Source organism: Ochotona princeps, chromosome 4 (genome assembly GCF_030435755.1).
Source record: "Ochotona princeps isolate mOchPri1 chromosome 4, mOchPri1.hap1, whole genome shotgun sequence".
NCBI classification, from domain to species: domain Eukaryota; kingdom Metazoa; phylum Chordata; class Mammalia; order Lagomorpha; family Ochotonidae; genus Ochotona; species Ochotona princeps.
The window spans coordinates 21,056,974-21,073,306 of record NC_080835.1 but is presented as its reverse complement, the minus strand read 5'-3'; the positions used below and the strand labels follow the sequence as shown (position 1 = coordinate 21,073,306).

The following is a 16,333-nucleotide window of genomic DNA, read 5'->3' as shown; positions in this document are numbered from 1 at the left end:
ACAACTAATTCCTTTTAAATTGGAAGTTAGTGTATGTTGTCTTACTTAAAATTCCCCTTATTTCTCAAAATAAATCCTCTATGAATATCACTACCTGAACATAGTCATCTCTTTTTGTACATCGAACCTTCACAGTGAATCTGTACCCCACTTTCTTAAACTTTTGCAGTCTGCATTTGGAGGCAGATGATCAACTCTGCTGGGAAAAAATTATGGAAGAAACCATAAACCTAGCTGGTTGTTCAACAACAATAACCTAATACTTTGAAACCTCATAGTCTGAATTCGTAGTCTTCCATCAAAATTAGAGCCTCCTCCAATAACACATTGAGATTATTTCTTTAGTCATTTCTTGAAATAGATTGGAAATGATTAAAGAAAATTAATGAAGTCTTGTCAATTGCTTACCCAGCTAACTAGAATTAGAATTTAACACACAGCAAGTCTCTAATAGTTATTGCTGGCTTGAGAGAAATTTGTTAACACTAAAAACCAATCGTTCTTTTTCAAGTCCACATAGTTTAAAATACTTTCACCTATTTTTGATTACATCTTTTCTATCAAACGCTATAAAATGTAATGAAGCTTCCTTCCAACTGGAATGGAATTTACTTAACAAAATCATTATTTTAGAATCTGAGCATTCTATAAGTGATTACAAGGAAAAAATACCACAGCATCCTTGAGTACAAATCCAAAATTCAAGTCAGTTAGTCAAATGTGAGCCTTTCAATAGTGATATTATGATAAAAGAATACTGTAGTATTTTCTTTCTTAAAAATTAAGAAATTTAATAACCTTCAATTTTCTCACAGGTAAGCCATACTACAAATGAGTTTTGTCGAGGTACAGAAAAATGAACAATATTTTATTTATAATCGTATCTTTAGCTTTTGAACTACAAATTCGGGTTCTAGAGTTTTTCAAAAGTCATAGATTTTATAGATGCTCATATGTAAATTAATGTGTTGTTTGCTCACTTTTTTTCATTTCCATAGAATGGTCTTCCTCATAAATACAGAACAGGTCATTACATGAAAAATATAAGATCTTGCATTTTCTCCTTATTCTCTCTTAAAAAGCTATTTCTAATATTGCATTCCCCACTGGACTGTTTTATAAGGTCGTGAGGGAAAAACAGAAAAGAACATAAAGGGAAAGAGAGAGCAAATGAATTGGATCTCACCACTTGAAATCACCATAAAAATCTCAAATTGTAACAGAATTCTTACAAAATTTCCTAGACCAGTTCTTTAGGGAATTGAGATCTATGAAAAAATATGGCAATCAGGGAAAGGAGGGAGGAGATGTGGGAGAATTGAAACGGAGTGCAGCACAAACAGGTTCGGAGGAATACACATCATTTTGTCTGCGTTAGATCACAATAGAATTTTTAATAAATAAATTTCTTTTCTTTTTGTTTTTTTTTGTAAAGACACTTTTTTGAAACAGTAGATTTAGCCCAGTCATTTGTGTCATTTTTTTAATAAACTGTCTTTTTATAATTGTTTGTTTTCTGTGACTCTGTAATAAATGTTTTAAATTTGAGTCTCTTGTACATTGTCTTTAGAGTTCATTCGAATCAATAACGGTTCATGCACTGAACTGTGTATTGAATTTATTGTGTTAACTGTGGTTGTGTGATTGAAGGGAGATTTGTAAGAGTTATAGTGATTTAAGTGCTCATGCTCAATAGCAGGCATGGGCAGGTGGCTTTCCATGGGCGTGTCCCCTGTAATCTCATCATCCACATTGATGATCTCAACAGTCCTCGTGGGGGCACGATGGTTTTGCCGATGGTGCTGCTTCCTCATCTTGTAGAAAATGACCAACATCACTGCAGCCATGAGTGTGATGGCCACGAAACACCCAATGATGATTTTGGTAGTCTTCATGACTTCATCTATTCCTGGAATTCCACTGTTTATGTCAGTCACTGGGATTGTGAATGTCTTTTCTGTTGACCTTGTGCTCTGTGGCATGAGAGAAGTGGTAACATTGGTGGTTTCCCAATCAATCACTGGAGTGGGGCCTACGTTGTTATCTGTGGTCCGTGCCTCATCCTGAGAAGGCTCCATAGTCTCTACTGTGACAGTGGAAAAGTAAGAGAAGGGAGTAGTGGTTGCTGCAGTAACATTCAGAGTGGCTGAAGCAGTAGTATTTCCAACAGAATTACTCACCATACATGTGTACATGCCCGTATCTTGCACTGTTACATTCGTAAAATTTAACGTACCGTCACTGAGCACAGCTATCCGCACTTTGTATGCCCCATGTGTCATGACTGTTCCATTTGGAGTAATCCAAGATACAGATGTCAGAGATGTGGAAGCCCGACACTTCAGCTCAGCTGCCATGCCTTCAGTGACATTGAGGTCTGCAGGGGGCTCCACAATCACAGGAGCATAGCACGTGAAGTAATTCTGGTCGAGTTCCCCAATATACCTCCCTTTCAGATTGGGAGGTGTGTTGCACCGGGCACAACAAGCTGTGTTGGAGGGAGCCATGTCTTTTATCCACCAGCTAAGCCACAGTATGTCACAATTACAGTTCCAAGGGTTGTGATGTAAGTGTATCCGCTCTAGGTGATGCAAGGGTGTGAAGAGGTCATGAGGCAGTAATGTTAGATTGTTGTGTGCCAGGTTGATCTCAACTAGTGACTGAAGGTTATCAAAGGCATTCCGTTCAATCACTTGAATCTGGGACTGTATCATCCACAGTTTTTGAAGGTGCATTAATCCCTGGAAAGAGCCAGGCCTGATGGCAGACAAATGATTCCCAGAAAGATCCAGCTCATCTAGTTTTATGAGTGGTGTGAGGTTAGGGATTTCCCGAAGGTTGCACATGGCAAGGTTCAAATACCTCAAATTGGACAGACCTTCAAAGGCACCTTCTGAGATGTATGAAAGCCTTTTTAATTCCCCCAAGTCTAGTCGGCGCAAAGAAGGTATTCTGTTAAAAGCATAAGAAGGGATACTTTCAATGGGGTTGTTTCTCAGCCAAAGCTCCTTCAGTTTAGACAAATATACAAAAGCTCCATTTGGGATGGTAGTAAGACGATTGTCAAAGAGTTCCAAAGTGTTAAGATTCGCCAGACCATTAAAGGCCCCAATTTCAATGGTTCTAATATGGTTTCTGCTCAACTGCAGAATTTCTAGGTGCCTCAAGTGTTTGAAGCTGTTCACTTTGATGATCTGGATTTGGTTCTCATGTAGGTTCAGCAGTCGTGTGTTTGTGGAAATGCCATCCGGAACCTCACGCAGGTTTTTCCGAACACAAATCACCTTGCTGAACTGGTTGCTGCAGGAGCACACCGAGGGGCAGGTTTGAGCCCGTACAAGACCGGCCACCACCAGAAGTTGAAGAGCCAGCAGCACCACAAGCAGAGGGTCAAGTAGGGCCCTGTTAAACCTAGGACCTATCATTATCTGCTGTGGATGTAAGGTCATCTTGTTCAACATTCATAATTTATCTGGTGTTGGTCCTTCTGGAGTTCACTCTGCAAGACAGGAAAAAAAAGGGGGGCGTTAAATCTCTTCCCAATATTTGTCTCGGGTCAGTGATACCGTAGGTCAGCTAAACTCATCGTTATCAGGCTTAGCAAAACAAAGATTACACAAAAATACAAATTTAATATCCATCACTGCATTATGTGAACTGGATGATAGGAAAGTATATCTGTCAGATGTATAATCACAGAGAAATAGGCCAATGGATTGATAGACCCAGCTGTGTTTACCAGATGAATCTATAAACATGAGTATGTGATCATTGCCATGAGCCTCCATTCCCTTACCTGATATGAAATGTTCATAAGATAGAACTTCTGGTCTACACAAAAAAGTAAACACTTCATTGAACAATTAGCAATGGCTAATATTTTAATGGAAGTTTTTCTATGTTCCAAACACCACAGATCATTGGCTTCCCAAACAATCCTATCTTGAAATGAGTAGGAAATTTACACAGCACAGTGAAAAACTAAAATCAAGAAATTCGAATTAGTGAAGTGGGCCCTTCTAAACATGATACTTTTTACAATTGCTTAGGTTGCACACCCGTAAAGTTGGCATGACATTTTCTAATCTCCACAGTATTCCTCTGGTCCATACAATGCCATTATTTTCATTTATAAAAATAAAAAAAGAAGAAATGAAATCATGGAGTGCCATATGAGAAGTTGCATGACTACTAAGTGTAAAACCAAAGCAAAGATGCTCATAAGATTGATCCAAATGAACACACTCTAAAGCAATCCATAGAAATGTTGCTGTAAGTACAAAAGCAAACACAAAATATGTATTTTGAAAACTTTTGAGGAAATGACAAGAAAAAACAAAAACACAAATTCCCATGAGATGTAGCAAAAACAATATTGAAAGGGACATTTACATCAGGTGCTTACAAGCAAAATGTTTCGTGTGTATGTACTAGTTTTTATTTTATTTTTTTTTGCAATCTATCACCTTTTAATTGAGCTATGAATTTGCACGGTTTCAGAAATAATTACATAAAATCCATTTGCACAATGAATGAGATGTATAGTTTCCTTTATGTGACAAAAATATTGTTTTGTAGAGTAATGTACCATAAAAAATTAGTTCTGATGTTAAATCCTAAAGCCATTCCTTAACACAATGCAAAATAAAATAGGATTATGTTAAAGCAAAATTACTGTTCTTTACTGCTTGAATTTAAAAATATTTGAGGGGTCCACCTAAAGTGTTAGAGCATAGCAAATAGCTACGCTTTTGTGCTTTTAAATATTCACAGGATTTAGAAAAACAGTGCATTGAATGCCACGGGAAAAGAATCTTAATACATGAGTTGCTAATAGTGAACGACCAAACTTTTTTTTATGAACTATTTTTTTTAATTTAAATTAGCTTTCATCTGGACGTGCCCTCACCTTTAAACACTAGTAACATAAAGTACTTAGAAATAGTAAATGCACACATATATGTACATGTCAATTTCAAGAGTTCATGTATGAAAAAACTCATTATAGTCTAGCTTTCTGAGACATAACTGAAGTCATTTCCTGTGTAATATAATGCTTATTTATGAAAAAATATGACAGGATTGTACATTGTTTCTATTGCCTTACTAGTTTTTAGTAGATTTGTAGCAAAAGATGTGAAGTGACATTTTCTGCATCTCTTCCAGCACAAGGACTTCCAAAGCAGCCTGTGTCAACCACTATCTGCCCCAACTGAGCTACCTTACCCTGCACTGGGTACCTCGGTAGGAACTACTTCCACTCTCAGTAACCAGTCTATCTTGTATGAATCTCTTAGGAAAAAAAAGCAGGGGGCGGGGAGAAAGGCCACATTCCAGTTATAACAGATACTAATACAGTACATATTTTATGTCATTTGGGTAAGTTACTTACCCATTCTATGGCTCAGTCTCCTATCTCCACTTAAAAAAAGGTAGATTAATAATATAATTAAACCCTTGTGGTTTTGGCAAATAAAGTTAGCTAATTTAGTAAAAGAACTAAAATATTGCATCTTCCATTGTCGGCACTCAATAAACCTTAGGTATTATTATAATTTTTATTTTTGTTAGTCATATATCTTGACAAACACACAACGTATAAAGACAGAACTATAAGCTTTACTTCTGAGGGAATCTAATTGACAAGGTGACACATGTAGACAAAAGAATGAAGCCCAACAATAAATGTTCATCCTATGAGACAAGATCATATTTGCACAAAAGCGCTAATAGCAAGCAATTTAATTTCGCCTGAGAAACTGGAAAATTAAGGAAAGAAGAGTATTTTAAGCAGAAGGATCAGTCTAAGCATAGATTATGACCCATAAAAAATCCTGGCATATTCAGGGAACAATGAAATGTTTTTGCTGGCAAAAGAACAGATGAACTGGGAAAGTGGAAAAGGAAGTTACAAGATTGGGTCTAAGGTGCTGAGAATTGGTTATATTGATCTAAAAAAGAACAATGTATCCCACAGGAAATGTATTTGATTTTACAATATAATGTTTTGTTTTTTTATTTTTTATTTATTAATTACACTGCATTATGTGATACAGTTTCACAGGCTCTGGGATCCCCCCAACCCCTCCCCAAACCCTCCCTCCATGGTGGATTCCTCCACCTTGTTGCATTACCACAGTTCAAGTTCAGTTGAGATTCTTTTATTGCAAGCATATAACAAGCATAGAGTCCAACATCTTATTGTCCAGATAAGTTCAACAGCTTCTTGGGGAGACCATCTCTGGTCTGAAGGTAGAGCTGGCAGAATATCATCCCGACCAATTAAAAGCCCCAAGATAACATCAACAACAATTTACAACATTATGGAATTAATTGTCATGGTATTGAGTAACCAATATTTTTAAAAAAATGCAAGTTCGTAACCACATCCTGTGACTTCTTCATCGACATTTCATTTTTAGTTTATATACAACTGGGTTCTTTCTATACACCTTAAAATGGTTATAGATTACTATTCAGCTGTCTCGTGTCTATTTTCATTATAGTATTTAGCATTTTATAGTGTTGAAGCATAATTTTGCTGAATCTGGCTGTTTTTTGGGTAGTGTAGACTGGCTTATAACTCTAACATGACATATGTCAACAGTTTAGGTGCAGAACAGTTTTAGGAGGGGTGTGCAGAGAAATCTTCAATACCCTAGTGAGCAGTAACCAATCTTTGTGTCCCACCTAGTAAGGTATAAGTGCATCCACGTTGACCGTTTCCTGTCCGATTTTAAGCTTTCCTTGTTGTTCTCTGTCTATCTATTCTAGATTTTTTTGTTTGTTTGTGTGTTTGTTTTGAGGGGTTTCTGGAGCAATCCTGATTGTCATTGCCAGAGAGGGTGGAGACCCAAAGTTGGAACCAAGCAAGGACCAAAGAAAGCTCCCCTCCCTAGTCCCGAAGGAAGTTTACTGTTCTTCTGTTTCTGCAGACCACTCAGGGCTCCTGGCTGTTGTTCCGATGACCTTGAAACCTACAAGGCAGGATTTGGACTTCTTCCATCCCATGTGGTTGAACCAGATGGGGGTGGGTGACCTCAGAGTTCTCGGCCTCCGAAGGCACTCCAATTCCCCATGGTCTCCTTGGCAGTTGGGATATAGTCCTTGGTGCCTGTACTGAATGTCCTTGGTGAGGATGTGGGAGGCTTCAGAGTTGGGATACAAGCCTCCTCCTGTCCACCCACTCCACTATGGTGTCCTCCCATCCATCCGTTCTATGCACATGACCTCCTATTAAGAGGTTGTCAGGATTGCTCCTGAATATAATGTTGTTGACACACTTGGGTTGATAATATTGAACTAACATGGGAAAGAAGGAGATACAGAAGAATCCAGGAGCAAAGAGCAAGCGGGAAGATCTTCCAGTTGTGAAATCTCTGGCTTAGACAGAAGTCAGTGTCAGAGAAGCTCAATTCCATAGCCCTTACTTCCATGCCCACCACTCAAGGTATTGACAGTATCAGGACTGGCTCCACTTTACTAATATTTCTTTTAGCATGAGTGAAGCACTCAATATAAATTGGTGTTTGTGAGAAACCGCATTCACATAGCATACTTGGTAGAGAAGAAGATTGTTTCCAATAACAGGAGACAGAATCTGGCATTATCAACCCTTAAACATACCCTCACATTCACATCATCACTGGGAGACCTTGGTCTTAAGATGATGATGAAGCTGGTTTCTGGTGTCCGATATTTATTTTTCTTAACTAGATCAATAGTTTCTCGGTTGATGCTTCTATCGAGTCCTTCCCCTGCCAAAAAACCTGCTTTCCCTAACGGCTACTGTGACTCCAGGTTGACTTCATACCAATACTGACACCATTTTCGCCTGTATCTCTTTACACCAGCAGCTTGTAAATTCTCCGTGGATGTAGGTCATATGTGATGGTCTCGTTTTAAAATGATTCTTGATACTATAAAAAGAAAAAGTTACTATCTATTACAACTCTTTGTAGAGATGTAATTATATGTTCACATGCCTTAAACCTTACTGTCTTATCTTCTCGTGTGTGTGTGTGTGTGTGTGTGTGTGTGTCTGTCTGTCTTCTGGAACCTTACTGATCCTGGAGAATCTGCCCCTCCATGGAGTAGATAATTCCTATAGGGAGTAGATCACATGCTTACAAATATGATACTGAGATACAAACCATTGAGTCTAAAGGTCAAACTCAAGCCCAATCTTTTTAGGTTCTCACAGGGTAATTATAACCAGGTCTCTATCACCCTGCCGTAGTCATGTCACATCTAGTTATCAGGTGTCAATGAGCAGTGTTTATGTCCCTGCTGTTGAAACCATGTAATCCATCACACGTGTTACCCTGACTTCTCTCAAAAAGAACGACAAATGCTGTTGGCTGTATTTTCATTGCAAAGTTAACTTGCTTTCTGGTGACCATCGCCATTGAAAAATTTCCCAATTATGCGATTTAATGTACTTTCAAATATAATTTCTTTGCTTACAATGCATTCTTCCTTAAAGTTTTTGATTTAAAGTTGGGGGATGTATAAACGGATGAATGATTTAAGGGTTACTGTTTTGATAACACACTTCCTACTCCTCCTATCTCATGTAACCTGACCCTCTTCAGACTTCTGGGGAAACCAACCAAACCAAAACAAAACAAAACAACTAGGTGACTGTAAAATATCACAGTAGTGAAAATATTGTTCTATATTCTGTCATTTGCTACCTTTTCTATCTTCAGAACAATGTACAGTGGTCAATAAGGAGGTTTCCTGGGCTCACATCCCTGTTTGAGCTCCCACAAAGCAAAATTTGGGCAAGCTTCATCACTTCTCTGCACATCACTTCGTCACTTTCTCCATCCGTTGAATGAGAATACAGGCTCAACCGAAAAGTTGTTGTTGCTAATTTCCCGTAATGCAAGATAACTTCAAATGTTTATAGAAAATACATGACTTTTCATAAGATCTCTTTCAAGACATTTCTTACACATGGATTTCAAAATTTGGGGCAGCAAAATAAGCCTTTTTTAATACTATTTTTCACGAAGTGTTTTAAGTATCCATGCGTACAAAAAATTACTGGCTCTTTAGAAGAAATTTGATACTCAGTAAAAACTCAGTTTCTGCTTTTATACATAAATTCACTGTTTTGGTCAGGATTAACCAACATGACAAAGTAATACACTATCAGTAAAAGATGCATTCAGGTGAATATTGTGCATTTTGTATATTGTCTCCTTTCTCAATTCTCAGGCCTTGTTTTGTTTTCTGTTTCTTGCTTACCTCAAGGTCTTTGTGCCATTGCAATTAATCTGATTTCTTGTAAATCAGTGATTAGTAACGACTTATGAATTATAGCCTGTTCAAAGTTAATTTACAACCTCCTGCAACTAATACTTGGTACATGCACTGAACCAACTACACTACTATTCACAGAAGGTTTTCTACTTTAAAATCTAACTTGTACTACTCTGTCAAAAACTGTGCTTCAACATCTGTTTCATAAGATGTTTTTGTCACATCAAAGGAAACCTATTTAAAGGTATGCTCTATCCATTGCAATGTCATATAACAGCCTTGATGAACAAATGGAATTGTGTATTGAATTAAACTGTGATATGTATACTCTTGTCCCAGAAGGATATCCCGGCTTTGTAAAAGATCTTTCCTTCTGCCTATCCATTTTCCAGAGCACTGTTAGCCCAATGAGAGATGTAGAAAGATCCAAAAGCCAAGCTAATGGGGGATGCTTTATTTGCATAGCATCATTGCTAAATCAGGACAGGCTATGTCTAGACAGTGGATTACTTCGAACAAAAGCTTGGAGAAATATGAATTCAATAAATCAATATTCTTCTTCCCCTTCCTCCTCACATATGCACATGTATTTTCAATAAGTTTGTCTAACCAGAAAATGCATTTATCCTTAGCAGGGAGACCCCAAAGCACCTCTCATCTACATCATCATGACTTGCTCCTCCATTGTTCCTAATAGCATTTCTGTACTCTTTTGGGGTTTTCCTGTCAAAGAAAACAGCTTCATTGATCCTTGTAAGAACTTTCTCAATGATTTATCATCGTTCTCACAGAAAATTTTAATAGAAGTTTTTGTTCATTAAAAAGAATGAAATTTTACCGTTTGCTACAAAACGGTCCCAACTAGAGAATATTATGCTCAATGAAATAAATCAATTCTTAAAATACAAATGTCATATATTCTATCTGATGTAAGGCAACATTCATGCAAATAACAGATACATAAATATACAAATAGAAAATTATACATACTTGTTCACACACATATATCTATTCCTTTATATAGAAATAGAAAGATAGATATTCTCATAGAAGAACTGTATAATGCAATCCCTTGCAATATGCATTTCTATGCTGAAATTACCTAGTGAAATATACTTCTGCCTTCATACCTACAATATCATGGTGTGCATGAGTAGCAGAATCTTAAATCTGCAACTATTGCTACAGGACTACACTGCTGTAATAATAAGGTGGGAAGGGAGAGACAAGGAAATCCCTAGACCTACAACTCTGTATCATAGAAAATAATAAAAATAATTTTTAAAAACCAAAAACATCCTTTCATTTAAAATTTTGACTCCTGTGTTACCTTACTGTTTGCAACAATCCTGCATTGCTATAGGACTTACAGAGTCCTAATCAAGTTTCCACCTCGAAGAATTTTCCTGAAACAAAATTTTTTTTAAAAAAGATTTATTTATTTTTATTGGAAAGTCAGATATACAGAGAGGAGGAGAGACAGAGAGGAAGATCTTCCGTCCAATGATTCACGCCCCAAGTGAGCGCAATGGGTGGTGCTGTGCCGATCCGAAGCCAGGAGCCAGGAATCTCTTCCAGGTCTCCCACACGGGTGCAGAGTCCCAAGGCTTTGGGCCGTCCTCGACTGCCTTCCCTGCCCACAAGCAGGGAGCTGGATGGGAAGTGGAGCTACCGGGACTAGAACTGGCCCTCATATGGGATCCTGGAGCATTCAAAGTGAAGACTTTAGCTGCTAGGCCACGCTGCCGGGCCCGTGAAACAAAACTTTTAATTTTCTATAAATGCTGACTTGATCTTCACTGTGCCATTCATTAATACAAGTGACCCAGTATTTGTATGGTAGATTACCCCTACCAAATTAAGCAAGAAACTTGGCCCTTTGTTACTAACAGGTTCAACTGGCAACACATTGAAAGTTACCTTTGACAATAACAAATATGAATTATTCATTTAAAAGGTTCTGGAACCTCACATTAAGTCTATGCCCTTCTGCCCCTTATTCTCTTTTCAAAAATTATATTGGAAATGTGTTTTTCTACTAAAAAATAAAAAAGACAAAAAAAATGAGAAGAACAAAGAAGAAAGAAAGAAAGAAAGAAAGAAAGAAAGAAAGAAAGAAAGAAAGAAAGAAAGAAAGAAAGAAAGAAAGAAAGAAAGAAAGAAAGAAAGAAACGGACAAGGGGGATGAAAGAATTACATTACATCATCTACTTTTATAAAGACTGACTGGGACTCATGGGTAAGCAGAGTTTGCCTAGCAGTAGGCACACTGTTTTTCTGTCACAGACTAGATAGTAAATAGTAAATATTTAAGATTTCACAACCAAACGTTGCAGATACTGTTAAAGACTCCGGCTGAAGTTATTCAGATCTGCCATAAGCTTTACTGCCTTACATTGCAGGCACTGAACGGGAATTTAATCTAGTCGCCAAAGTTTCAAAGAATTTTCCCTCCCACCATTAAAAATTGAAAACCATTCTTACTTCAAGGCACACAAAATTCGGTCACAGACAACTTGCATGAAATTGTAACACGCGGGGTGTTTGTCTAAGCAAATGTTGGTACTGCCATCTCCATTGCCAAAGACTAGAAAAGCCATGATGTGACACAACTTTGTTAATTAGGTAAGAATTGTCAGTTGAAAAAGTTTGAGAAGTTTTTTTTTTCTGTTGTTGTTGTTGTTTCATTTTGTTTTCCCCCACACATAAGAAAAAACACGACAAAGCAGACTTATTTATTCTGTCTCCAGATGCTGTTGAAAAAATGTAACATGCCTAGGGCTGTGTAGACATCTTGTGGCTAAGAGGAGAGGCAGCCTGAGGACAAAGATGATGAAAACTGAAGGAAATACCGAAATAAGTTAGATTCTTGGTGGTAGTGATAAGCTACTGAATTTACAAACCCTGCAACTGTTCCTGTCCTGGACTATTTCATTATATAAAATCAGCAATTATTTATAGAATAAAGAGTTAATTTATTTTTTCTGGTGAAGTTCAGCAAAACTTTGAAGGATTTATAAGAGAACTCTTTTTCCTTTTTGCTCCTCTCATGTAATTAAAAACCTGAGACCTTTTTCAGCTAAGGAAACACTATTCTTTTAAGAAAAATATTAAAACTAATCTATATCATTCAAAGGAGTTCCACTGAAAAATAATAATTTACATGGACATTTTGGGGGCTCAAAGGATGCTATTACATATAGGAAAAGGAAAACTGGCAAATTAAATAACACTATCACCAAATAGTTTCACATTTTCAAGTCAAATCATATATATATATATCTCCTAACATAGATCATTTTCTTCATTTTAAGTCCAGTCTTGCAAATCTGTTCAGCTTCCTCTAACCCTTTTTCATAGTACAGAGTATCATCGATTTTTAAAAGGAAACAAACTTTTGGAAATATGTGCAAACCTGGCCTTCAGATAAATTCAATGGAAATGCCACAAAAACTAAATAGTTGTAACCCAGGGATTCAAATTGTCAAGTCCACAGACAGTTGTTTGGCTAAACACACTGACTTTGCAATGGTTATAGAAATTGTTGGAATTTTAGAAAACTGAGATTTAAATGACAAAAACTTGTCTCTTTATGTTCAATTTTCTCAGAATTTATCTGGCTTAAGGTGCAGAATGCATGTTCAGTGTTTAGAAACGACACGAAACTATCAACAGATGAGATGGGCCAGCACATAAAGGAGACCGTGTATTAAAGAAATAAGAACTATAGCCTGCAGTACGGTCAATACATGTGTTACTCTAGAGACTATTTTAACACAAATTCTGAAACATACATCCTTTTTAAATGTGTGTTAGCACATCTAAGTGCTAATGCAAATAAGCTTACTCACCATTGATGATGACACGTTGTCAGAAATCTAAGGAGGCATAGGTAATCCTGAACTTCTAAGAAGAGGATTACCATCGCTAATGGGGTACAGCTTTTCAGTGAGCCAGTGTTGTACATGAGGAAATAACAGATTACACATAACAGCAGAGAAGCAACAGGTGCTTTGCCTAATAAACTCCAGTTAATGTGCCCAGTTCCCTTATTAGCTCTACTTCCTGACTGGTGCTTCCTGATTGTGCAAATCTTGGGAGACAGTGGTGTTGGCGCAAGCAATTATGGCCCTGTCACACATATGGGAAACCTGGATTTAGATCCCAGATCCCGGTTCGGCTTTGACTTAGAGCTGTTGAAGGTACTTGGAGAATAAGGCACAGGATAGATTTACTCATGCTTGCTGTCTCAATTCCTCCCCTTTCCAATAGTAATGATAATAATAGTTTTTTTGAAAACCACAGGAGTATTCAAAGATCATTTAATGAAAATAGTGGGCTTATTTCACATAATTTAGACAGCAAAGTTGTCCCAAGTGAGAATCACTACAGGCTTAGTAGGACAGTTTGTATTTGCTTCAACAAAGAGATTTAAGAATAAATTGACAGATTATAAGCAGAGAAGAAAATTGAGACTATTGTTTTAGAGCATAAATATAAAAATTGGATAGTAAAGAATAACTGATGAACATATAAATGACTTTAATATTACCTTAAAAGTAGGTGAAACTGACCTCTAATCTGAATATCTGACTGCTGAAACATGCATAGATTCTAATTAATTGACCCTCGTTACAATCCTGTAGAACACGAAATACCAGTGGATACAAAATCAGTTTCTGAATATGAATACATCAAGTAGAAATTAGCGAGGGTCTGTTTTGCTGTAGTGCATTGAACTACCTCCTGCACTGACATAATCTGATACGGGATCCATGTTAAGCCCTGGCTTGACTTTGGATCTAGCTGCCTGAACCTGGGAAAGCAGCAGGGTATAGACTAATCAGTTGAACCCTCACCCTGTACCCCCCCACACCACTCACATGAAAGACACAGTGAACCTCCCATGGGAACGTGGGAACTAACAAACAGATGGAGGATAACACTTCCTCTGTCTCATTGTCTGTCTGTAATTCTACCTTTCAATTAAGGTAACTAAACACTAAAAAAAAAAAAGTCCAATCCATACTGTTTTTTGATTGTTTGTTTGCTGTTATAGCTGTATCCCATGTGTTTTGATGTTTTTTATTTCAGATTGGTTCTTTCCAAATAATCCCTTTTCTCTAGTCCAGTTCATCACTGGCTCATGAATTATACGATGGCATCATTTTTCCCAAGAGACTTCTGTGTTCCCTTTTTGTCATTCATGTGTTGTTTACTGAGTGGCACTTTTTTGTTTGTTTGTTTGTTTTTCATGGTGCTGTAATTTGTTGTTGATGTTGTTGTGGTGGTGGTGGCTGTTCTAACTCATACCAGTTGTTGACCTTGTTTCATGGCTTCTCACTTGTGGTAATGTATAGTGATGGAGTACGGGGGTCTATCATATCCAGATCTGGGGGTATAATGGAACATGCATCCCTGCTTCTAGACAGAAGATGGATTCCCAATGAAACTGTTGGACATCTGTAGACAATGGGATGCTGGACTGTCTGACATTGTCTGTACCAGCAATCTTGGGATACACTTAAATAAAAGACTGATAGAATTATGGTTCCTTATGAAGGACTACACTATTGTAACAAAATGGGAAAAATCTGCCTGGGGTGGGAGTTTGGGGGGGAATCCCAGACTACACAAAATTGTACCTCACAATTCAAAATTCAAAATAAAAAATATATTTAAAAAATAAATAATGAAAGAACAAAAACACTTCATAAAAATGGAAAGTATCATTTAGAAAAGGACGCATCTCAGACCTCTGCAAACTGCTCATGCCCTCGTTGCTATTTTCATTTAAAATACAACTAAACAAATACACTCAGATTTTGCTGTCTTCCTAACTTGACACAATACTAAAGCATTGCAGTAACACCCACAGGGTGTGATTAAGATTCAGTAGTACAAAATCCTGACTTAGAACAGAGTGATTCTTTTTGGAAGCTTGACTTACTAATGATAAGTGTTCAATCTTTGGTAAATTGTCCTCTGAGATACACCTATCTGAGCCAGAATGATACCAGTGTTACCCACTGGATGTTGATGTTCATGGCCTAAACTAAATGAGGTATCGTATGTTGAAAGCAAATCCCCTAACCTGCCTTTATGCCCCATAAATGCAGGTAAAGTTAGTAAAAACAAAGTTTTGAGACCCTCAACTTATCTTTTGTTTTTACATCAACAACATTATTGTTTCCACCTTCTTCAAACACAGACACACAGGCATATGTATACATCTAATTCACTCTTCCTAGATCAAATCAAGTTCATTTCTTTACTGAAATACCCTCAAAAGCTTCTTCACTGTTGCAGTTTCTTTACTACAATTAATTTTTAATAGACCCATTAGTAGAAATTTTATAATATAAATGTATACATACTATTATTGTTTGAAATACCTGTAATTAGCGCTTTCGACTTTTAGAAAAAATTAAAACTTCTTTGCGCTTCAAGACAAAATCTGATCCCTGCCTACCTGTTCCATGTTTTAACTTGCTTCACCTTCTATCTTTAAGCTACTGCATGGTTGGTTTTTCCTAGGCATAGCATACTTAAATTCTTATTTTTGAAATTTTAAACTTTATTTTTATTAGAATATGGAAGATAGGTGTCATGAATGTCATAGGTATTACAGAAGAATACGATGACACCTTCTTTTAAAGAAGTTTTTTCGTTGTTGTTAATCATCTAGGTTAGTAGTCCATTGCATTTGTAAGTCACCATATTTAGTTTTCATCAAAGTATTTCTTGTTTCTTGCTGTTTCGCTTATTCACTTGTGCTATTGTCTCCCTATATCCTTTATCACCTGATTAGAGCATCAATTTCCCTGGTTTATTTCATAGTTCATTCATTCCTCAGCAAGCATTTGCATAAAGGGGTTACTAATTGTTCACGGAGACAGAAGTTAGGTTGTAGACAAGTTTACAAACATTCTGAAGATCGTATGATACGGTCACTAACCGATCCCCTGCACCATGTATACTTTTATTCATACGGTAGAAACTTGATCGATTTCTGGAATGATGTTTGTCCAGTGTGTAATGATTTTCAAGCATGTGTTTTCTA

General features: G+C 37.0%; 1 protein-coding gene across 1 annotated transcript; it reads right to left on the bottom strand.

Annotated features, from left to right (window-relative positions):
* Positions 1–849: 849 nt before the first annotated feature.
* On the bottom strand, positions 850–3,499 carry LRRC4C (leucine rich repeat containing 4C). The gene has a single exon (XM_058662464.1). The coding sequence runs from the start codon at positions 3,459–3,461 to the stop codon at positions 1,539–1,541; it is 1,923 nt and encodes a 640-aa protein (XP_058518447.1). The 5' UTR covers positions 3,462–3,499; the 3' UTR covers positions 850–1,538.
* Between the last annotated feature and the right edge of the window lie 12,834 nt (positions 3,500–16,333).